Source organism: Lagopus muta, chromosome 1 (genome assembly GCF_023343835.1).
Source record: "Lagopus muta isolate bLagMut1 chromosome 1, bLagMut1 primary, whole genome shotgun sequence".
Classification (NCBI taxonomy): Eukaryota; Metazoa; Chordata; class Aves; order Galliformes; family Phasianidae; genus Lagopus; species Lagopus muta.
Genome location: NC_064433.1, coordinates 804146 through 826778, shown reverse-complemented (window position 1 = coordinate 826778; position 22633 = coordinate 804146). Strand labels below are relative to the sequence as shown.

At 54.4% G+C, this 22633-nt stretch overlaps 1 protein-coding gene across 10 annotated transcripts in view; it reads left to right on the top strand.

Moving 5' to 3' along the window:
- Positions 1 to 22633, top strand: part of SBF1 (SET binding factor 1) — a 61584-nt gene that overhangs the window by 8455 nt on the left and 30496 nt on the right. For 8 of the 10 annotated variants that reach the window (XM_048969193.1, XM_048969250.1, XM_048969269.1 and 5 more), the window contains exons 2-4: positions 17064 to 17149; positions 21552 to 21698; positions 21819 to 21947. In XM_048969193.1, the coding sequence (XP_048825150.1) occupies positions 17064 to 17149; positions 21552 to 21698; positions 21819 to 21947 (362 nt within the window). The remainder of the gene's footprint in view (positions 1 to 17063; positions 17150 to 21551; positions 21699 to 21818; positions 21948 to 22633) is intronic. The other 2 variants (XM_048969260.1, XM_048969204.1) reach the window with 1 other exon arrangement.

Below are 22633 nucleotides of genomic sequence, written 5' to 3'. Positions count from 1 at the left end.
AAGAGACTGAGAGCTGGGCTGCTGGAAGGGAGCTCTGCAGAGAAGGAGCAGGGGGGTCTTAGTAGCCAACAGCCTGACAACAAACCAGCAGTGTGCCCTGGTGGCCAAGAAGGCCAGTGGGACCCTGGGGTGCATTGCACAGAGCGTGGCCATAGGGTAGGAAAGGTTCTCCCCTCTGCTCTGCCCCAGGAGCACAGGGTCTGATCCATCTCCAGAGGTCAGTTCCAACCCCTCCAGATCTGAGCATCCCTCATTCTGCGATAACCCAGCTCTTGTGAGGCAGCAGCCTGGATGGTTTGGGGGGGATGTGTGCTCAGAGGAATGTGGCACAAAGCAGCTGCCCCCTAGGAAACAGCTCACGGTCAGACCCTGGGCTCTGGTCTGTGCCAGCACAGTGAGCTTATGGTGCTTGGAGCAGTGGGATGAGCACAGCGCTGGGATCAGGGCTGCATGCACAGCTTTGGGATTTGCAGAGCTTCCAGATGGAGTGGCTGCTGGGAGTCCATGTAAATCCTGGGATTTGTTGTTGTTTTCTTGGTGCTGTGCTCAGCAGCCCTTTACCAATCGCTCGGTGCCAGCATGCCATGCAGTCCCAGGGCAGGAGCTGGCCTCCAGGGGGGCTTGAGGGGCTGCTGTTCTGCCCCTGCCATAATTGCAGCCTCCCCAAACTGCAAAATAACCTCATGGAGGGTCTCCAGAATGGTTCTTCACAGCCCTGGTCCCTGCTGCTTAGCAGATGTGAGCTGACAAAGCTCATTGTCACGGCTGGCTTGGCACGGCTGCGGGTGGCTGCAGCGCTGTATCAGTGGGGGATCCTCTCCTAAACACAGCCCTGCTGGGGGGCATGGGGCTGCAGGTGGGACTGCACTGGGGCAGGGGGTGGGTTGGGGGGTTCTGAACAGAGACCCCAGTCTCTGAAGGGCTTTGGAGTCAGCACAGGAGCAGCAGCAGGCAGATCTTGGTCTGCACTCAGCGGCAGGAGCCTAAATTATAAGGTTGTACTTCTCAGTGGGGAGCATCGCATGCTGGGACCATGTGCAGGTGGGCTCAGGAGCCTCTCCTGACTCCAGCTGAGAGTGTGCTCCAAAGCTCTTTGCTTTTGGGCTTCTGGGAGGGCAGAGGGTTCAGCGTGGCACCCTCGTTACCAAGCATGTGCTCGTGGTTCTCCGTTTGCTCAGGAGCAGAGCAGGTTTCGGTCTGAGCATTTTGCACTGCCGTGGCTTCCTGTGGGTTGTACCCATGCCCTACAGCAGCTTCTCCTGCTCCAGCACAAAGCTTTCACAAGCCAAAGGGATGCTTCTGAACAAGGTCTGCTTAGCATCTTTCCTGTGAGGAAGCAATTAGTGAGCTGAGCTGTTGTACTTCAGGGAACTCAAGCTGGGGGTGGTGGCATTGCATTCTTCTAAGGTGGGGTGCTACAGAGCCCCAGAGCTCATGGGTGCACGCTGCACGCTCCTCTCTGCTGCACTGGCCGGGCTCCTTGCGCTGCTAACCCACATCACGCTCCTGGTATTGTTTGCTATTGTCACCCTTCAAAAAAAGAAAAGCAGATGGGTTGAAGGGGAGTGAACAGGAAGCTGGGGTTTTCTGCACAGCACGTCTGCTTTTCAGCTCTCTTCCCTTATATAGAGGCAGCCCCTGTGTACCTGGATGGGGTGGGAGGGGATGTGAGCAATGTTGAGACTGCTGGGGGTGAACCAGGGTGGTTGGGTTGAAAGGGACCTTGTAGATCACAGAGCCATAGAGTGGTTGGGTTGGAAGGGTCCTTATAGATCATAGAGCCATAGAGTGGTTGGGTTGGAAGGGTCCTTATAGATCATAGAGCCATAGAGTGGTTGAGTTGGAAGAGATGTTGTAGATCATAGAGCCATAGAGTGGTTGGGTTGGAAGGGTCCTTATAGATCATAGAGCCATATAGTGGTTGGGTTGGAAGGGTCCTTATAGATCATAGAGCCATAGAGTGGTTGGGTTGGAAGAGATGTTGTAGATCATGGAGCCATAGAGTGGTTGGGTTGGAAGGGTCCTTATAGATCATAGAGCCATAGAGTGGTTGGGTTGGAAGGGTTCTTATAGAGCCATAGAGTGGTTGGGTTGGAAGAGACCTTATAGATCATAGGGCCATCGAGTGGTTGGGTTGGAGAGCCATAGAGTGGTTGGGTTGGAAGGGTCCTTATGGATCATAGAGCCATAGAGTGGTTGGGTTGGAAGGAACCTTACGAATCACAGAGCCGTAGAGTGATTGGAATCCAAAGATCCTTATAGAGCATAGAACCATAGAATGGTTCGGTTGGATGGAATCTTGTAGATCACAGGGCTATCAAGTGGTTGGATTAGATTTAAAGGGTCCTAACAAACTGTAGGATCACAGCATGGCTTGAGTCCCAGCCTCACCCCTGCCATGGGTTGGGTGCCCTCCACCTGCTTAGGGCCCCATCCATGGTCTCAAGCACCTCCAGGGTTGGGAAAACACCTCGTCCTCTGCCCTCCTGCAGGATTGGCTTTTCCTTGCTGCCTCCAGCCCTTATGGACATGGCTGTATGGAAGAGCTGTTGCTGCACACAAAAAAAACCCTTCAGGCGCATCAGAGGAAGAGGCTGAAGCCTGCTCTCTATATTCCCTGGTCAGAGGTGTTTCTGTGCCCTGAGGGGATGGGATGAAGGCAGCTCAGGTCAGGGCAGGTGTGCGTGGTCCAGGAGCTGCTCTCCCTTTGCTCTTCCTCTGCTCCTGTTGGAGGCAAATTTGGGTTGGATTTTGGTCACGTTTTCTCTTTCCCCATGCTTGTAACTCCTAAGTGTATTAATATTTCCTCTATAGTTGGAAGCTCAGCCCCTGGAAGTGTGACTTCCTTTACAAAAGGCCAAAAATGCCTGGAAATAAAAATGAAGGTTTTGAATTTGTTGCAAGCTGACTCTCTGTCGCCTTTCCTGGAACCATCTGGGGGACAATTCTTTTTTTCTCCTGGAGTCTTTTGGGATAGATTGTGAAATCTGCAGTCTGGCAAGAGAGAGTTAGTAAGTGCTTATTGCTTCTGTGTATTGCAGACCGCCCTGGGGTTTGCCACAATCCAGATGTTTTGCATTGAATTTCCTCTGTGTTTTGAGGCATTAGGTCCAGTGGAGCATCCCCAAGACCCTTCTTATGAACGCTTCCAACCCATGGCTCTGTGTTCTTTAAGGATCATTCCAGCCCAAGCTGCTCTATGATATTTTGGTCCCTAAACCTCTGTGCAGGGTTCACGGACACAGATGGGATCTCCTTGAGCACCTCTGCTCCAGGCTCAGCAGCCCCAGCTCACAGCCTCTCCTCCAGCAGAGCTGCTCCAGGTCCTGCAGCACTTTGGTGGCTCCTGTTGAACTCTCCATTGTGTAAACTCTTGGCCCTGGTTCCTTCAACCATCAGCAGTGATTTCAGGCTATTGGCAGGCAGCTTTTACTCTTAAGACCCCTCACAGCTCTCTTATGCTTTTCTGACTTTCCTCACTCCCCAAAATCAGTTCCAAACTATCTAACGACTCCGTTTGGTTCTGTGAGAAGATGTAGATATGGTGATGGGGAAAGCTCAGGCCACGTGGAAACTTTCCAGCCCCTTTTCTGAAATCTGGGGTGCAATTTCATAGAATCATAGAATGGTTGGGTTGTTAGGGTCCTTGAAGATCCCAGAACCATAGAATGGCTTGGATTTGGTTGGAAAGGTCCTTGAAGTTCCCAAAACCATGGAATGGCTTGGGTTGGGTTGGAAGGGTCATTGAGGAGCATGGAACTGTAGAATGGCTTGGATTGGTTTGGAAGGGTCCTTGGGGAGCATTGAACTATAGAATGGCTTGGGTTGAGTTGGAAGGGTCCTTGAGGAGCATGGAACTGTAGAATGGCTTGGGTTGAGTTGGAAGGGTCCTTGAAGAGCACAGAACTATAGAATGGCTTGGGTTGAGTTGGAAGGGTCCTTGAAGAGCACAGAACTATAGAATGGCTTGGGTTGAGTTGGAAGGGTCCTTGAAGAGCACAGAACTATAGAATGGCTTGGGTTGAGTTGGAAGGGTCCTTGAAGAGCATAGAACTATAGAATGTCTTGGGTTGAGTTGGAAGGGTCCTTGAAGAGCATAGAACTATAGAATGTCTTGGGTTGAGTTGGAAGGGTCCTTGAAGAGCATAGAACTATAGAATGTCTTGGGTTGAGTTGGAAGGGTCCTTGAAGAGCACAGAACTATAGAATGTCTTGGGTTGAGTTGGAAGGGTCCTTGAAGAGCATAGAACTATAGAATGTCTTGGGTTGAGTTGGAAGGGTTCTTGAAGATCCCAGAACCATAGAATAGCTTTGGTTGGGTTGGGTTGGAAGGGTCCTTGAAGTGCATAGAACTATAACATGACTTGGCTTACCCTCCAGCTAAAGGATTTCCCTCCACATCTGACTGCAGTCTCTCCTCTTTTGGTTTAAACCCATTCCCCCTTGTCCTCATAGGGACCTTTCAGGGATTACAAACCCGGAGAGGAGATCCCAGCTCTGTAGGTGTGGGCAGGGATGATGACATGGAATTGTGCCTACCTGGTCCATGGGCCTGATGTACTGGGGGAAGAAGAGGATGATTTAGTTCCCTGCTCACAAGAGCAGTGTTGAGCAGCATTTCTGTGCCCTGTCAGTGCCATGGTGCCCCCACTGGCTGATCACTGTGCTTTGGTTGCCTGCAGTTTCTCCCCTAGCGCTGCCATCAGCTGGGTGACATGGCCAGCTGCTCAGCAGAGCTCCACGCAGGCACAGCGATTTGGTGCAGTGCTGTCTGTCCTTCCTCTGAGCTCTGGTGACCTCGAGAGACAGATCTGCCTCTGAAGGGCTTTCTGGATAATCCCTTTGGTGTGGGGGAGGAGGTTGGGCATGTAAGGGCAGAGGAGTCTGGGGGCCCAGCTGAGCTGTCACAGCCTTCCTGTGCCAGCCTAATGCTGGGGTATGGCAGCAGCAGCAGCTTTGGGGAAAGGCTGAGAGCCACAGGGATGAGAGGAGAGTTGGTTCTCTGTCTGTGGTGCTCTCAGTTCCCGTGAGCAGCCCTTTCCTCCTGGTGATGTGGCTGCACAGCTCCTTTGGGGATATTTCTGCAGAACCGCCCTGCTTCGGTTCCCTCTGTGCCCCAGCTGTTCCTTCTTCTTGCTGCTGGTGAGACCACACGTGGCATTGGGCCTGGGAGTCTGCATTGAGTCACAGCACTGGGGAAGGGACCCCCCAGCCCCACCATTGCTTTGTGTGGGTGCCCCCCACCCAGGCCATATCTTGGGCTGAGGCACCCCCAGCCCTGGGCAGCAGTGCTGGGCCCTCACCACTCTGGGGAGGGAAGCAGCCTCCAATAGTTCCCTTCTTCCCTTGCCCCAGCATTGTGCTTTCTGTTGCTGTGCCCCATCAGCTTTCACAGCTACCCCTCATGTGATGTGGGGAGCCAGGAGCAGAACGTGAGCTCGCTGCCTCCTGTGTTGTGCTTCTGTGCAGTTTGTACTTTCAATGCAATCTGATCAGTCTTGCATTGTTTGAAATGCACTCTGCAGGGTCTCCGAAATAGGCTACCATTTGCATATGCAAATGAGATTACGAGGAAGTCCAACCACCCCAAAGCTCTGCTCCGATGAGAGATGGGATTGAAGGGCAGTGGTGAGGGCCTGATGCAGCCAGGGCACAGACATGGGGTGCTGTGTGCAGTGCTGCGTGACATCCGTGTGCCTCACTGCCAGCGCCCTGGGTTTCTGTGTGACGTAGCCTTTAGAAATTGCTGATGGAATGGAATAAAGCAATGCAAGCAGGTTTGTTTTCAAATACAAATAACCCCAAGAACAAACCAATGACAACGCCCTGTGCTCACGTTGCGCCCGGTGTTTGCACTGCTGTGTCGGTGCTGCCTGCTCCCTGCAACGAGGATTCTGAGTATTCCTTCCCAGCAGCTGTGGGCACTGCTCCAGCACTGGGCTGTTTGGTGCACTGAGCTGAATAAATGGGGGACAACCAGCCCATGGCCAGGATTGGGGCTGGGTAGGCTCTTAAGTCCCTCCCACCCCGTATCTTTTTGGGTCTGTGGCTCAGTGATATCTAAGATGCCTTCCAAGCCATCCTATGTGGCTATATGCACATCACGTGCTATATACATCCTATATGCCCTATCTTTGAGGGCACTTCCAAACCAACCTTTCTATTGCTCTATGATCTATAAGGTCCCTTCCAACCCAAGCACTCTATGTCTCCATGATCTTTAAGGACCCTCCAACCCAAGCCATTCTATGACTCTGATCTTCAGGTGCACTTCCAACCGAAGCACTCTATGTCTCTGTGATCTTTAAGGACCTTTCCAACCCAACCAAAGCCATCCTTTGGCTTTATGGTGCTCAAGGATGCTTCCAACCCGACCATTCTCTGGCTGTGTTATCTTTAAAGACCCTTCCAACCCAACCATTCTATTGCTCTATGATCTATAAGTTCCCTTCCAACCCAAGCACTCTGTGTCACTGTGATCTTTGAGGACCCTTCCAACCCAACCATTCTGTTGCTGTATGATCTATAAGGTCCCTTCCAACCCAAGCACTCTGTGTCACTGCGATCTTTGAGGACCCTTCCACCCCCAACCCAAGCTATTCTGTGACTCTGTGATCTTCAAGGGCACTTCCAATTCAACCATTCTATGGCTCTGCGATCTTTCAGGACCCTTCCAACCCAACCCAAGCTATCCTCTGGCTTTATGATCTTCAAGGACACTTCCAACACAACCATTCTGTGGCTCTCTTATCTTTAAGGATCCTTCCAACCCAACCATTGTATCACTCTGTGGTCTGCAAGGTCCCTTCCAACCCACCCACTCCATGATCTATACAATCCCTCCCAACCCAGCCGTTCTGTGGCTCAATGATTCCTGCCGTTCTGGTGTCGGTGCACCTATTTTGGTCCTGGATGAGTACATGCTGTCTGTGGTGCCCAATACCAGGAGTGCTGTGCATGTACGTGCTGTGATGCTGTTCTTCTTTATGATCCAGGTGCTGAGCCAGGAGTTGGCCCCAACAATCTTTGTGAGACCCTTACAACCTGGGATATCCTTTGGGACACCCCCTGTGGAGCAGGCGTTGGGCTCAGTGAGCCCCGTGGGTCACTTGCAACTCCCTGCTCTGTGGTTCCATGTTATGAGATGTGTACTTGGTGGGCTTGGGGGTCTTTTCCAACTGGAATGGTTCTGTGATTCTGTTTGCTGTGGGCAGCAGGTGCCCCACACCCCGTGCTGCAGGCACTGTGCTTGACAGGTCCATGCTGTGCTGCTGTGTGCTGTCACTGGACTGGGGATGGCTGGCACTGTTTTTAGGCTCTGGGTAAACACTGGTATTGCAGCCCTGTAATTTTGGGGAGGGGACCCATTGGAGCCGGCTTGTGTGTCCCCTGGGAAGCAACTGAAATTTGGCATTGGGTAAAAATAGAGCAGGTCCCTCCCCAAAGTGCTTTCAGTGGCTGTCTCTATGCTCGCTGCTTGGTGCCTGCATGCAGTGGGCCAGGATTGCAGCTTGCTCAGAGCAAACTTCAGTCTTCATGAGTGGTGCAGCCCTGGCACTGCTGCCCAGAGCTTTGGGTGCCCCATCCTGGAGGTGCCCGAGGCTACGGATGGGCAGCCTAAAGCTGGAGGGAGCACCCAGCCCACAGCAGGAGGGCTTTGGGGTCCCCGCCAATTCTGTGGTCCTCTGCTAGGATTCCGTGACAAAAGCGTCACTTTGTTTGCAGAAACTTGGAGTTCAGGGACCGACACCAGCCATGAGAACGTGGCCCCACAGGCAGCATCCTAAACCTCTTTCTCAGGAAAGGAAACCTAAAGAAACCTCGTTAAGTTTCTCAGGAAAAACCGCCGTTAATTGCAGGAGCGTCTGATAACATTTCAGACTGGGGGTTTTATAAACCATGCATTGCTGTAAACGTGGAAGTGTGGAATGAGGCCTGCCCAGACTCTTGTTATGACCCAGTGCCAGTAAATATCTGCGTGCACAGGAACTGTGCATGCGTGCACAGTTGACAGCTGTTTCCACTGACATCCCCAAAAGGTTCTCTTTGCTCAGTCTGAATCGGATAGCAGATCATGCAGAGATAATGTTACAGCCAGGTAACACAGCTGTGTCCCCTCCCAACATCAGCATGCTGCTTAACAGCCCTTCATTGCCTGTTTTGACTCACACTGCTCCTGTGTTACAGCTTAATGGCCATGGCTTCCGCCACTGAGGTGTGTCCTGATAGAGCTGACCGTTGTGCAATGGAGAGGGTGGAGAGGAACCTGATGGGGTTCACCTAGGGCAAGAGCAGAGTGCTGAGCCTGGGAAGGAACAGCAGCGTGCATTGATGCAGGTAGGGGCTGAGCTGCTGGGAAGGAGCTCTGTAGAGGACCTGGGGGGTCCTGGAGGACAGCAGTTGACCGCTGGGTGACCAACAGTTAACCAACAGTTAACCAGTGGTTGACCGTGAGCCAGCTAAAATCAAATCCTCAGTTAACCCAGCTGCTGTGGCATGGAAAGGAGACCTGACCCAGGCAGAGCAGCCCCAGCCAGCCTGGAGCACAGCCCGAGCTGGCAGCCAGCACAGCACCATGAGCATGAGCTGAGTGCTCAGCTGCTGCCTGAAGCAGGGCTTGGGATGTGGCTGCTCACATCAGGATGTGTTGGGGGCTGAGCTGCTGCAAAGGAGCTGTGCAGGGAAAGACCTGGGGATCCTGGTGGACAGCAAGGCTGACCATGAGCCAGCAGTGTGCCCTGGTGGCCCACAGGGCCAATGGTACCCTTGGCTGCACTGCACAGAGCGTGGCCAGCAGGGCAGGGAGGTGCTCCTGCCCTCTGCTCTGCACTGGGGGGCACAGCTGCAGCACTGTGTCCAGTGTGGGGCTCCCCAGTTCCAGGCAGGCTGGGAATTGCTGATAGAGCCCAGCTGAGGGTGCAGAGATGGGGGAAGCCTGGAGCAGCTCCTGCTGGGGACAGGCTGAGAGCTCCAGGGCTGTGCACATGGAGGAGAGAAGGCTGAGGGGGTCTGAGCAGTGCTGGTGGGTATCTGAAGGGCTGGAGGTGAGGAGGAAGGGGCTGGGCTGTGTTTGGTGGTGCCCAGCACCAGGACAAGGGGCAGCAGGCCCAGACTGGAGCCCAGGGAGTTGTGTGTGAGTGTGAGGAAGAGCTGTGTGCTGTGAGGGTGGCAGAGCCCTGGCACAGCTGCCCAGAGAGGTGGGGGAGTCTCCTTCTGTGCAGAGATCCAAACCTGCTGGGATGCTCTGTGTGCTGCTGCTGCAGAGAACTGCTGGGGGGTTGAAGTGGGGGAGCTGCACAGGTCTCTTCCAACCCCCACAGCTCTAGGATTGTTTGATTCTGTAACCATAGCACAACAGCAGCACTGGTCATCACATAGCAGCTGTGACAGCCAGGAGGAAATGAGGTGAAAACAGGTGGTTCTGGTACTGCTGGGGCACAGCATTGCTTCCTCTTTCTGACCTCTGTGCCCCACGGTGCCGAGCAGAGAACTCAGAGCACTGACCCATCCTGTCTGCTCCATGTGCCCAAGTGGTTCCCCTGTGGATGGGTGCAGTCCCACTGGAGCTCCATGCTCTATGATTGAGCTCTGGCTGTGTCCCATGGCCCTGGGGAGCTGGAACTGCTGCTCTGCATGTGCTGCATCGCCTTGGGTGAGGAAGAACTGCTACAGACACACACTTTTAGGACAAATTTCTTCTCCAAAAGAGTGGTCAGGTGCTGGAATAGGCTGCCGTGTTGGTTGAGCCCTCATTCCTGGAGGTTTCCAAGAACCATTTAGATGTTGTGCTACAGAACATGGTTTAGTGGGGAAATATTGGTGGTAGGTGGGTGGTCTTGGAGGTCTTTTCTAACCTTGGTGATTCTACGATGCTGTGATGCATCACAGAGTTACGGAGTGGTTGGACTGGAAGGGACCCCCCAGCTCCTCTCTGCTGGGGGCTGTGTGCCCAGGGCCCCATCCACAGCCTTGGGCATCTCCAGGGTTGGCCCTCCCAGCTCTGGGCAGCAGTGCATCTCCTCAGGGCAAAGGATTTTCCCCACATCTCACCTCATTCTCCCCTGTGTCAGTGTAAAGCCATTCCCCCTCACACCATCACTGTCAATCTCACTGCCTGCACCCCAGCAGCCTTGCTGAGCCCTGGCCTGGCCCGTGCCTGTGGTGGCTGCACCATTTTCCTTCAAGACACCTCCAAAGACCCTCTGTAGGTCCCTCTGGGGGTCCTGCTGTTCCCTGGGGGGGTCCTGGTGTTCCCCTGAGCAGTCTGTGGGGACGGAGCCATGCGTGAGTTGGGGCTCTTTGCACAGGACTTCCCCTTCCCATGGCTGCAGAGTGTTTCCAGCAATGGTCGTGGAGCAGCAGCAGGCAGCTGGGAAGCGCTTATCTCCGTGGTTGCCAGTAACCCCACGGGCCCCAAGCTGCACTTCCCTGGGACGAGATCTTGGAAACAGACGGATGATTTATTTTTTAATTACTTCCTCTTCTGCTTTAAATGTTTCTAAAGACAAATACGACTCCTCTTGGCACGCGCTCAAGGAACAGCGAGGGCAAATCTTTGCGACAGAGCCGAGCTCGGCTTGTGTTGGCAGCAGGAGCTAAGGAACCTCATGGACACTCCTGGATCTGAACTGGGACTGCCTAACAGCAGCTTTGAGGCAGTAATGACAGCGTGGAGACGGTCAGTGTGACCAAGAGAAGGGCTGGTGTGAAAAGAGGATGAGCGCTCTGGGAAGCAGAACGGTGCTGTCTGGCTCCATGTGGGCTTTAATTTTAGCTCTGCTATAAAGGTGCCATTGCTGAGCAGCTCGCAGGATGTGTGGTGTGGGAAGGATGTGCTGAGCTCAGGCTGAGCACTGATGGAGCCTCACCGTGTGCCAGCCCAGGGCTTCTGCTTTGTGTGTCATGAACCAAAGCGCAAGCGTCTGGTCTGCACTTGGATGCGTTCCTCGATGGCAAAGGGCTTTCTCAGCACTGAGGAGCTCACTGGGAGCAATTGGGCCACCTGTCCCATTCTCAACTGTTTGTCCTTCTGATTGTTATCATCCTGTGTTTACAAAGAGTCCAAGTCCTCAGACATTACTACGGCGATCTTTAAACATTGAACTCATTCATTTTTTCCATCTGTTTTGTTTTGGAGGGGGAATATACCCAGGATAGGAATTGTTACTTTAGGGCACAACTTTGGTTCATTCTAAAACATTTTGCCTTAAACAGAGGCACTCCAGCTGCACAGCGCCAGCTCTCAGCCTGTCCTCATTTGGAGCATTTCCATGCCTGGGCCCCTCTGTGTGTCTCTGCTGTGGATGCACTCCAGCAGGTCGGTGTGTGTCCTGTGCTGAGCACTCCCCATCTGGACGCAGTGCTCCAGGTGAGATGTCCCAGCACAGAGCAGAGGGGCAGATCCCCTCCCTCACGCTGCTGGTTCTGGATGCACGCAGGCTCTGGTTGTCTCTCAGTGCTGTGAGGGCACGGTGCTGCCCTCAGCTCTCCCCTCCTCACAGGGCCTTTCTGGCAGGGCTGTGCTCCATCCTTCCATCGCCCAGCTCATGGTGAGGGGTTGCTATGACCCGGGGTTTGGCTGAGCCCTGCGCCTACAGATAAGGCAGCAACTCAGGGCAACACAGATCCAGTTGATGCCCACAACAGCAGCAAGCAGTTGGCTCATGGAGCTCATGGAGCACCGTGCTGGGGATGTGCCGGGGATGTGGGGCGCGGGCGGGCTTCCCTCCGTGGGGCAGGGCACAGCGGGCAGCTCCAGCACGGCACACAGCCCTTTTGTGCTCCCCCATAGAAAAGCCATTCTTCGTGTTTGTGTCATAAATATGTAAGGAGGGAACAGTGGTGCCATTGTTTCGGAGCAGACACTCGCCGTGTTGTCCCAGCGCTGCCGTGCCCTGCGGCGAGGTGGCTTTGACAGGGCCGGCTGCTCGCTGCCCACGGGGCTGTGGTTGTGATGGGGGGCACGGAGCTCAGCCCAGGGACATCCGCTGTGCTGGGACATCTCATGCCAAGTGGGAGGGAACAGCACTCCGGCTGCTTTGTGGTGTTTGTGGCAAAGCTGAGGATGTGCAGGGTTGGATATCTCTGAATGTGCAGTCGGGCTCTGGCACGGGCTGCCCAGGGTCCGGTGTCCCCAGCCTTGGTGGTGTTCAAGAATGGTGGGGATGTGGCATTTGAGGACATGGTCAGTGGGCATGGTAGGGATGGGTTGGGGTTGGGCTGGTGATCTGAAAGGTCTTTTCCAACCTGAATGATTCTAAGATTCCATCTTGTTGCTGCTCCTTAAGTGGCCCCGACAGTGGGGTGAGTGGGTGCTGAGGAAGGAGCAGGGCTGGCGCAGGATTTGGAAGTCAGAAAGTGGATCTTTGAGCTCACTGTCCCACCTGAGCCCACTTCAGGCATGTGCCTGAGCTGAGCTGTGCATTCCCACTCTCTGCCCCATTCTCTTTTTGCACAGCTTTAGAAATCCCCCCAAGCTATTCCCTGCTCTCCTGGAAGCAGATGTCCATGGGCACAGCACCCTGACTGCCTGGTGTGCTGACCTGGCTGAGCCACAGTGCCCAGCAGTCATCCCATCCCATCCCATCCCATCCCATCCCATCCCATCCCATCCCATCCCATCCCATCCCATCCCATCCCATCCCCGTCCCATCCTATGCCGTCCCTATCCCCATCCCCATCCCCATCCCATCCCCATCCCCATCCCATCCCCATCCCCGTCCCATCCCCATCCCTGTCCCATCCCCATCCCCATCCCATCCCCGTCCCATCCTCATCCCATCCCCATCCCTGTCCCATCCCCATCCCCATCCCATCCCCATCCCCATCCCCATCCCCATCCCCATCCCCATCCCCATCCCCATCCCCATCCCATCCCCGTCCCATCCCCATCCCCATCCCCATCCCATCCCCATCCCCATCCCATCCCCATCCCATCTCATCCCCATCCCCATCCCATCCCCATCCCATCCCATCCCCATCCCCATCCCCATCCCCATCCCCATCCCCATCCCATCCCCTTGGTGTGTGACAGATTTTGAGGGAAGCTTGGGGACTGAATGCAAAAGCCTTCACACGAAGATCATGTGGCAGGGACAGACCTCAAAGGTGCTTCCTGCTGAAAGACAGAAATGAGAAGGATGGGGCAGGGGGGAGGTTGTCTGTCCACAGATCTGCTCCTTTGTGTCTATGCATGACAGCAAAGCAGGGGAAATGAGAGCCAGTGCTGGCTTGATGTGTGATGGCTGAAGGTGAAAGCAAAGCAGCAGCTGCAGGTGGAGGCCATGCAGTGATGAAGGCGTTGTGGGAGCACTCAGGTTGTGGATATGTGTCTGCCCCATGGATTGGGTCCTGCTAGGTGAGAAGCTAGACGTGAGCCGTGGGATTCCATAGTTCTGTGATCTTGAAGGACCTTTCCAGCTCAACCATTCTGTGGTTCTATGGCTCTGTGATAGGAACTGTGCTGCTAGGGTGACTGGCCACCTGCACTGTGCACAGGGATGTGTTGAGCCTTGTGCTTTTGCAGCCTTGGTCTCTCCTATGTGTGCCCCATCAGCAGGAGCTGGGAGCCCCATGCTAAGCCTGTCTTGCGGTGGGCTTGTGTGTGTAGGTAGGGTCAGTTCAGAGTTGTGCCATTCTCTGCAGCCCTGCTTCATCCTCTGCTCTTTGCATCATTCCTAACTTCATCACAGCAGCTCAGCACTGTGGGCTTTTAATCTCAGACACCTTGTGCACTCTGATACTGGCTGGCATTAAACACAGTCTGCTCTGAGGAACACCCAGTGCCAGTGGGCAGTGCCAGGCTGAGATGTCCTGGCATTAGGCAGCAGCCTCAGTTGATGCAATCACTTGCACTGCTTGCAGGGCGGTTGCCCAAGTGCTGCTTACATGGCCCCACGAGGATCCAGGATCACCAGGAGCAGCAAAGAGGGCTTGGAGGTGGTGTTGGGTTTGAGCAGATCTGTGCAGAAGCCCCAGGTCCCCTTTCAGATCATCCCAGGGCTTTGTGTTATGGGGGTTAATGCTGGTGTGCAGGAAACCACCTACATAACCATGCTCAGTGCTGTTGTGGCCTGAAGTACTCCGTGGTGCTTTCAGACAGCTGAACTTAGTGACATGTCAGCTCTGAGGTGTGGGGAGCTCCTTGAAGCCTGTAATCACCAGTCGTAGAGCCACGCGATGGTTGGGTTGGAGGGGTCCTTAGAATCACAGAACTGCAGAGTGGTTGGGATGGAAAGGTCCTTAAGGATTGCAGAAGCGTAGAATGGTTGGGTTGGAAGGGTCCTTGAAGATGGCAGAAGCATAGAATGGTTGGGTTGGAAGGGTCCTTGAAGGTGGCAGAAGCATAGGATGGTTGGGTTGGAAGGGTCCTTGAAGGTGGCAGAAGCATAGAATGATTGGGTTGGAAGGGTCCTTGAAGATGGCAGAAGCATAGAATAGTTGGGTTGGAAGGGTCCTTAAGGATTGCAGAAGCATAGAATGGTTGGGTTGGAAGGGTCCTTGAAGATGGCAGAAGCATAGAATGGTTGGGTTGGAAGGGTCCTTAAGGATTGCAGAAGCATAGAATGGTTGGGTTGGAAGGGTCCTTGAAGATGGCAGAAGCATAGAATGGTTGGGTTGGAAGGGTCCTTGAAGATCACAGATCTATTGAATGGTTGGGTTGGGAGAGTCCTTAAAGATCACAGGAATGGTTGTGTTGAAAGGGACTTTGAAGGTCATAAGAACCGTAGGATGTCTTGGGTTGGAAAAGTCCTGAAAGATCACAGAGCCATGGGATGGTTGGGTTGGAAGGGTCTTCAGAGGTCATACAGCCACAGGGTGGTTGTGTTGGAAGGGTCCTTAAAGATCACAGAAAAACAGAATGGCAACAGAGCTGCAGCTCCTTGCCTCCTGCTCTTACCCTGCCCAGCACCTCTGTCTCCTCTCTGTTGGTGTAAAGCCATTCTGTGTCCTGTTGCTCTCTGCCCACGTACAAAACCACTCTCCTGATGTGTGTCAGCCCCTTCAGGCACTGAGGGCTGCACTGAGGTCTCCCCAGTGCTGTCACTTCCCCAGGCAGCACTGTCCCCACTGTCCCCATTGTCCCCTCTGTCCCCAACGTGCCAGCGCTGCCTGCCTGGGGTTAAGGTCACTGCATGTGGTGCGTCAGCTGAATGTTTAACTTTTTGCTTATTTAGAGTTTCCTGTATTGTGATAAGATCTCGTAAACTTTCCTGATATAGCCTGACTTTAACCCTGGCTGTCCAGACTGCCCTGGCAGCAGCGTCCAGGTGTCACCATCCAGCGCTGCTGGCCTCACCAAGGGGCAGGAAGGAAGGAGCAAAGCGTGGCAGCTGCGCCAGCACCGGGCACACATACATGCCATGGAAAGCACGGAGGTTTCTAAGTAATGAGGCTGAGCTGCTGGCTAGGAGCTCTGCAGAGAAAGCCCTGGGTCTACTGGTGGCCCTGGAGGCCAATGGGACCCTGGGGTGCACTGCACAGAGTGTGGCCAGCAGGGCAGGGAGGTGCTCCTGCCCTCTGCTCTGCACTGGGGGGCACAGCTGCAGCACTGTGTCCAGTGTGGGGCTCCCCAGTTGCAGGCAGACTGGGAAGTGCTGGAGAGAGCCCAGCTGAGGGTGCAGAGATGGGAGAAGCCTGGAGCAGCTCCTGATGGAGAGAGGCTGAGAGTCCCAGGGCTGTGCACATGGAGGAGAGAAGGCTGAGGGGGTCTGAGCAATGCTGGTGGATATCTGAAGGGTTGGAGGTGAGGAGGAAGGGGCTGGGCTGTGTTTGGTGGTGCCCAGCACCAGGACAAGGGGCAGCAGGCGCAGACTGGAGCCCAGGGAGTTGTGTGTGAGTGTGAGGAAGAGCTCTGTTCTCTTCCTAGGACAAGAGGGGATGGCCTCACGTTGTGCTGAGGAGGGACTGGGTACAATTTCTTTTCCAAAGTGCAGTCAGCACTGGCACAGGCTGCCCAGGATAGTGGGGATGCCCCCATCCTTGGGGGTGTTCAAGAACTGCAAAGATGTGGCACTTAATGGGCACGGTGGAGATGGACAGGGGTTGGACTTGGTGCTCTTGGAGGTCTTTTCTATCCTGAATGATTCTATGGTTCTGTGACCAACAGCAAGCACCTGTCCCCACTGCACAGAGCTAGCTGCAGTGCGTGGCAGCAGCAGCGTTGCACTGTGTCCCCAGTGTTGGCACACCTTCTCTGGGCTCCCTGCATGGCCACTGAAGCTGGCTCTGGGCACAGGGTTCAGCTGACGTGATTCTCAGCACCGTTTTCCTCCTAATTTGGCACTGACCTTTCCGTTTTGGTCCTTTTGGACTAAAAGTGGCATCCCTCCCAACGCTGTGTCCTGCTAAATTCAGCTGTGGCCACGCAGTGGTGAGTGGGGGCGGCGGTGCTGGCGATGGGTGCCGAAAATATCTCTCCTGTAGCACCCCCCCTACCACATACCAGGCTCCTCCTGCAGAGGGGATGTCCATACCCCCAGGACAGGGCTGAGGCCGGGCCTTGCAGCAATGCAAATCCCTTAGCAGGGCCATCCCCTCTGCAGGGTTAATGCAGAAGCTGTGCAGGAGCAGAGCCCCCGCGGTTCTCATTGCCATCATCTGACTCCGTGCTGCAGCAGTGTGACCTTAAGCAGTGCTGGCTTCATCCTCCACATCACCATCTCTGTGCTCAGAGGCATCATGGACAGGGAATGAGCTGAAGCTGCTCACTTTGCTGGGGTTTGGCCCAGCCAGGGGAAATCGTGGGCAGTGCCCTTTGGCAGCGGTGTGGGTTTCAGGATGTGAAGCCATGGGGCAGCCACGAGCCCTAGGGGAGCTCAAAAAAACACCGAGCAGCTTGGTTCCATTGTTCAGGGAAATGTCAAGAGCTAAGTTGGAGATAAGGAGCAGAAGGAAGGAAACATTCACATTACACTTGGCCAGAGCACCGCTGCACTTCTGCTTTGCTGGATGGGACACCTGCTGACAGTGAGCTGTGCCAGGGCGAGTGCAGGGGGTCGGGGTCAGTCCTGCTGTGGCCAGGCACGCAGCTTCAGCCCCTAATGCCCTTCTTGTTCCCACAGGGAGCGGGGACGGCCAGGGACAGATCCTGCAGCGCTTCCCTGAGAAGGACTGGGAGGACAACCCCTTTCCTCAAGGCATCGAGTTGGTGAGTCTGCCCTTCTGGGACCCCCTGGTGCCCATCACAGCCCCCCCTGTAAACCCTCTCTGTTGCTGCAGCTCCCCTATGGGAGCTCGCCCTGCTGCAAGCCTGGATGTGCTTTGCTAACATCTGTGTGCCAAGGGGGGTCCTTGACATCCTTTCCCCACCCTCCAGCTGTGTTCTCCTGCTGCTGCACGGCCCTTTGAGGCTGTACCCACTGCTGGGCCGTACCCAGAAGGTGGCACACCCAGCTCAATTTGGCACTGCGTGCATTCTTTGCAAACCAGCTTTTAACTAATCAAGGCTAAGAGGATTGTTCTCCGTTTCTAAGTTTGAACAGAAGTTCTTGGAAAACCTTTCCCTGCTGCATCTCTCCCTGCTCTGGAGGACAGCAGTGTGGACTCCAACCTGGCGAGGCTCTGCACTCCTCTTCCCCTTTACAGATCTTCTTCATTTCTGGCTGAAGCATGGCACAGAACATGAATACAAGTGGGGTTTTGGAGGGCTCTGTGCTGCCTTATGACCCTGATAATCCTGGGGCCCATCTGATTTATGGTTCCCCTCATTTTGCTCCTCCTGCTTCCAGGGGTGCCCATTCCCACAGCAAAGCCTGTGCTGCAGCACTGAGAAGTGGTGCCACTGAGAGCCCCCCATGCTTGGAGGGGTGTGGAAATGCGACCCACAGCCCTTTCTGCTGCCCTTAGTGCCACAGAGGCACTTGCTGCTCCAATGGGGACATGCAGGATGTGCTGAGAGTGATCTCCAAGCAGGTTTAGTGATGGCCAGGACAGTTACAGAACTGTAGAATGATACAAAGGTTGGGTTGGAAGCAGCTCCCCAGGCCCCCTGCCATGGGATGGGTGCCCTCCCCAAATTAAATCTGCCCAGAGCCCCATCTATGGCCTCGAGCACCTCCAGGAATGGGGCACCCACAGCTCTGGGCAGCAGTGCGAGGGCTGCATCACTCAGTTATGGGTTCCTGGTGCAGAAGTGGGGTGGTGCCCCCAGTCCCCATCCAGGTCTGCCCCTACTATTTTGCTGCACAAAAGGCTTGGCCTTGGCAGTGTGTTTCTATAAAGCACAGAACCATGGGGGCTGGAAAGGACCTGTGCAGCTCCCCCACTGCAACCCCCCATCAGTTCCCTGCACACAGAACGTCCCAGCAGGTTTGGATCTCTGCACAGATCCCCCACCTCTCTGGGCAGCTGTGCCAGGGCTCTGCCACCCTCACAGCACACAGCTCTTCCTCACACTCACACACAACTCCCTGGCCTCCAGTCTGTGCCCGCTGCCCCTTGTCCTGGTGCTGGGCACCACCAAACACAGCTCAGCCCCCTCCTCCTGACCCCTTGTGCTGTGGGTCTTTGGCAGCCTGACTTCTGTCCTTGGCCATTTACAACCTTTCATGGCATCCTTCAGAGCTGGCCACCAACTCCATCATCCCACGTGTGCTGGTGTTGGAGAACCTCCATGCTGTCTGTGACCATGTGAGGCTGATAGGGCACCCCATGCACTCCCTTCCCCTTGGAATCATAGAACTGTGGAATCATCCAGATTGGAAAAGCCCTCCAAGATCATGCAGTCCAACCACTGATCCATCCCACCATGCCCATCTGTCCCCAAGTGCCACATCCCCATGTTCCTTGTAAACCCCAAGATACGTGGACTCCCCATTGCTCTGGGCAACCTGTGCCAGTGCTGACTGCTCTTTTTGGAGAAGAAACGCTTCTTAATATCCAACCTGACCCTTCCCTGGCACATCTTGAGGCCATCACCTCTCCTCATGCTCACCTGGAAACTGCTGGGCACTGCTGGTGTTTGCAAGAGACAGCTTCCAGCGAGCTCCTGCTAGGAGCAAGCAGCTCATTGAGCAGAGAACATCAGAGCTGGACGTGTCTCTCAGTCCCTGTCCTCATCCCCTGCCTCATCCAGGTGTCATGTGGCTGCTGCATTGCATCACAGCCAGCAGTGAGCGTGCTGTGTTGGAGCAGATGTGGTGAACCCTTCTTCTGTCTCACACTCACCGCAGTTCCATCACAGTTCTGGACTTTGCTATTTACTTTGTCTGAGGCAAAAAAAATAGACATGATTTTTCTGCTTCGTGCTTCCTTGTTGTCTGTAGGGCAACTCGGGAATCGTTCCAAGGAAGAGGAAAGTTGTGCTTTTTTTTTCCCAAGGGTCGAATCATCCAGCCAAAAAATCCGTGGAATCTAAACAACGGCATTCTCGTCCTTCTGGGAGCTGCTGGGTGGCTTTGAGGCATTCCTGAGTTGTCGGAAGCCCTTCAGCTTTTGGGCTGAAACCAAGGCAATTGGGGAAAATGGGGCCGACCTCACTGTGAGGGGCTTGTGTGGTGCCTTACGGTGTGGTCACATCAGCACTGAATGGCTCATGCAAGGAGAGCAGTTTCTGGTGTCGTAGCTTCTGTGCCTGCTTGCTGACAGCATTTCCAGACAGAAATCTTTGTGGTTTTTCAGTGGAAGCTCCTCCACAGACACAGGACGTGAGCACTTCTTGCTCTGGGAGCATTGCTCCTGCCCACTTGGTGAGGTCTCCAAACTGGGTGCATGGTTTTTTGGGTGTCAGCGTAGCTTTGAGCTGGGAGCTTTGAGCTGCACCAGCGAGGTGTGTGTGGCAGCAACGAGGGTTGCTGCTGATGCTGAAGGTTGTAGGGCTGTTGTAGAGCGCTGTGCCTGCTGGTTCTTCCTGCTCTGGTGTGTGTGTTGGTGCAATTCCTCCTCTGCTGCCTGTAGCCTTTGTCCATGCGTCGCTCTGCAGGAGGATAGTGCAGGTCTGCCTTGCATACACGGAATCACAGGATGGTTTAAGTAAGAAGGACCTTCATAGAATCACAGAATGATTTGGGTTGGAAGGGAGCATAGGATAACAGAATGATTTGGGTTGGAAGGGATACTTCATAGAATCGTAGAATGATTTGGGTTGGAAGGAACCTTCATGGAACCATAAAATGATTTCAGTTAGAAGGGACCATAGGATTACAGAATGGTTTGTGTTGGAAGGGACCTTCATGGAATCATAGAATGTTCTGAATTGGAAGGGATGTTCATGAAATGATGGAATGATTTGAGTTGGAAGGGACCTTGATGGAATCATAGAATGATTTGCATTGGAAAGGGTCTTCATAGGATCACAGAACGTGTGTTGAGTTGGAAGGGACCTTTATAGGATCACAGGATGGGTTGAGTTGGAAGGGACCTTTATAGGATCACAGGATGGGTTGAGTTGGAAGGGACCTTTATAGGATCACAGGATGGGTTGAGTTGGAAGGGACCTTTATAGGATCACAGGATGGGTTGAGTTGGAAGGGGCCTTCATGGAGTCACAAAATGGTTTGGGTTCTGTAGTGTTGGTTCTGGGAATGCTGCTCTTGTCTTCCACAGAGTTGTGCCCATCTTCCAGGGAGAGCACTGAACCATCACTTATCTTTCCTGAAGGCTTGGAGCCGTGTCAGGAGAGGGGTTAAGGAAAGGTTCTGCACCAGAAGGCGATGGGCATGGAACAGGTTCCCCTGTGGGCAGTGGGCATGGCCCCAAAATGACAGAGCTCAGGGAGCATTTGAACAGTGCTCTGAGACATTGGGGTTGGGTGGAGCGAGGAGTTGGACTCAGTGGGTCCCTTCCAACTTCAGGGATTCTGTGGTGGTTTGGCAGAAGGATCTGGATAGGTGGGATCGACGTTGTGTAGAAGTCAGTGAGGCCGAATGAGAGATGTGACACTTGGGCCACAACAACCCCATGCAGCACTACAGGTTTGTGGCAGTGGGGCTGCCCTGTTATGTTGGAGTGGAGCTGGATGTATGTCCTGGAGCACATGGAGTGTGATGAGGGGGAATGGAGAGCAGACAAAGGTTGCAGAACTACAGTAGCTTAGAAACTGCTTCACTCACTGAGGGCTGGAGCTGACGTTGGGGTCATCCTGTCCCCGCTGCCCTGTTTTCAACCTCCCTTCTATCGCCCTGCACTCAGAAACCGCTGAGTTTTTCTGCTCTTTCCATGGAGTCCTGAGAACATCAGGGAATTTTCCAGCGCTCACCAACCCAATGCAGATGCTGAGAAGGGGAAGGGCAGGAAAATCCCTTGAGATTTGGAAACCACGTGAGGAGTTCTGGGGCTGGAATTAGTCGGGAAGTCCCCAGGAAGCAGTGAAGCACTGCGGGGCTGCGTTGGCAATGCGAGGAGTGCCACCTCCCGGAGCATCGTGCCCTGCTTTGGGCTGGATTAACTCTACTCCCTGAGGTTAATGTGGGGCTGTGTTTGGATTTAAGAGAAATAAAGTTGCTAACATACCGATGCTTTAGCCTCAGCCCCACTCTTCCTGCAGCAAAGGAGGGGCATGGGGCGATGTGCAGCCCACAGTGCTGACCCCCATCCCCTGCCCTGTCTCGCAGTTCTGCCAGCCCAGTGGTTGGCAGCTCTTCACAGAGAGGAACCCCCCCACCTTCTTCGTGGCCGTGCTGACCGACATCAACTCAGAGAGGCACTACTGCGCCTGCTTCACCTTCTGGGAGGCTGTGGAGAGCGCGCAGGTACAGCAGGTGTGAGGCTGGGGAAGGGGTGGGGGCTCCTCTGGGTGTCCCCTTGGTGGAAGAACCTGGGATGAAGGATTGGGAAGGGTGTCTGTGCCTGAGCTTGGGCTGATATCTGTGTCACCACAGCCTCAAAGCCACCCCAGGAATGGAGAAGAGGAGGAAGAGGAATCGGCTTCTCCTGTCCAACCGGCACAGCTCTTTGCTCCCAAGAGCCTGGTGCTGGTGTCAAGGCTGGACCACGCCGAGGTGTTCAGGGTAAGTGCGTGGGGCAAGGAGAGGCAGTGAGCAGCCCCAGCATGGAGCTGGTAGTGCTGGGAGCAGCTGGAAGCTCAGCACGGGGCCGACTCCGCACCCAGCGTTGCAGAACAGCACGGCCACCCAATTCTGTGAATGCAACACCCGTGAAGAACAGCCCGTTCCTTTGGGGACCTTTATCTCTGCCACCTTTGTTTTCTCCCAGCTCACTGTGTTATGTGGCTGTGACAGGTCTGGGAGGGCATGCGCTGCTTGCAGGTGGCACCAGCTGCCTTGCCCTGTGCTTGTGGTGCGAGGGATCCAAAGGAGGAGTCCATCTGGGGCATACAGAAGACTTGCTGCCAGCTTGGGTGCTGGGTGAGCACCTCATGTGAAGGAGGAGAGCTCCATCACACTTATCCTCATTCTCCTTGTTTCCCTCCCACTGTGGGGTATTGCTTCTGGGCAGCTGCTTGGAGCCCTTGCTCTCAGCCTGCCCCAGCGTGGGGTGCTCCACCGGGGTGTTCAGCCACCACTGGGATTGAGAAGGACTGTCAGGGAATAATGTCACCCATTCTTCAGCCTAGAGCTGTTACAAATGTCAGGCTTCACAGGATGCCCCAATCTTCAGCCTAAAGCTGCAAACTTCAGGCTTTCTAGAACACCAAAGGCACATCCTATGGGGACGGCTGCTCCCACCCCAGCTC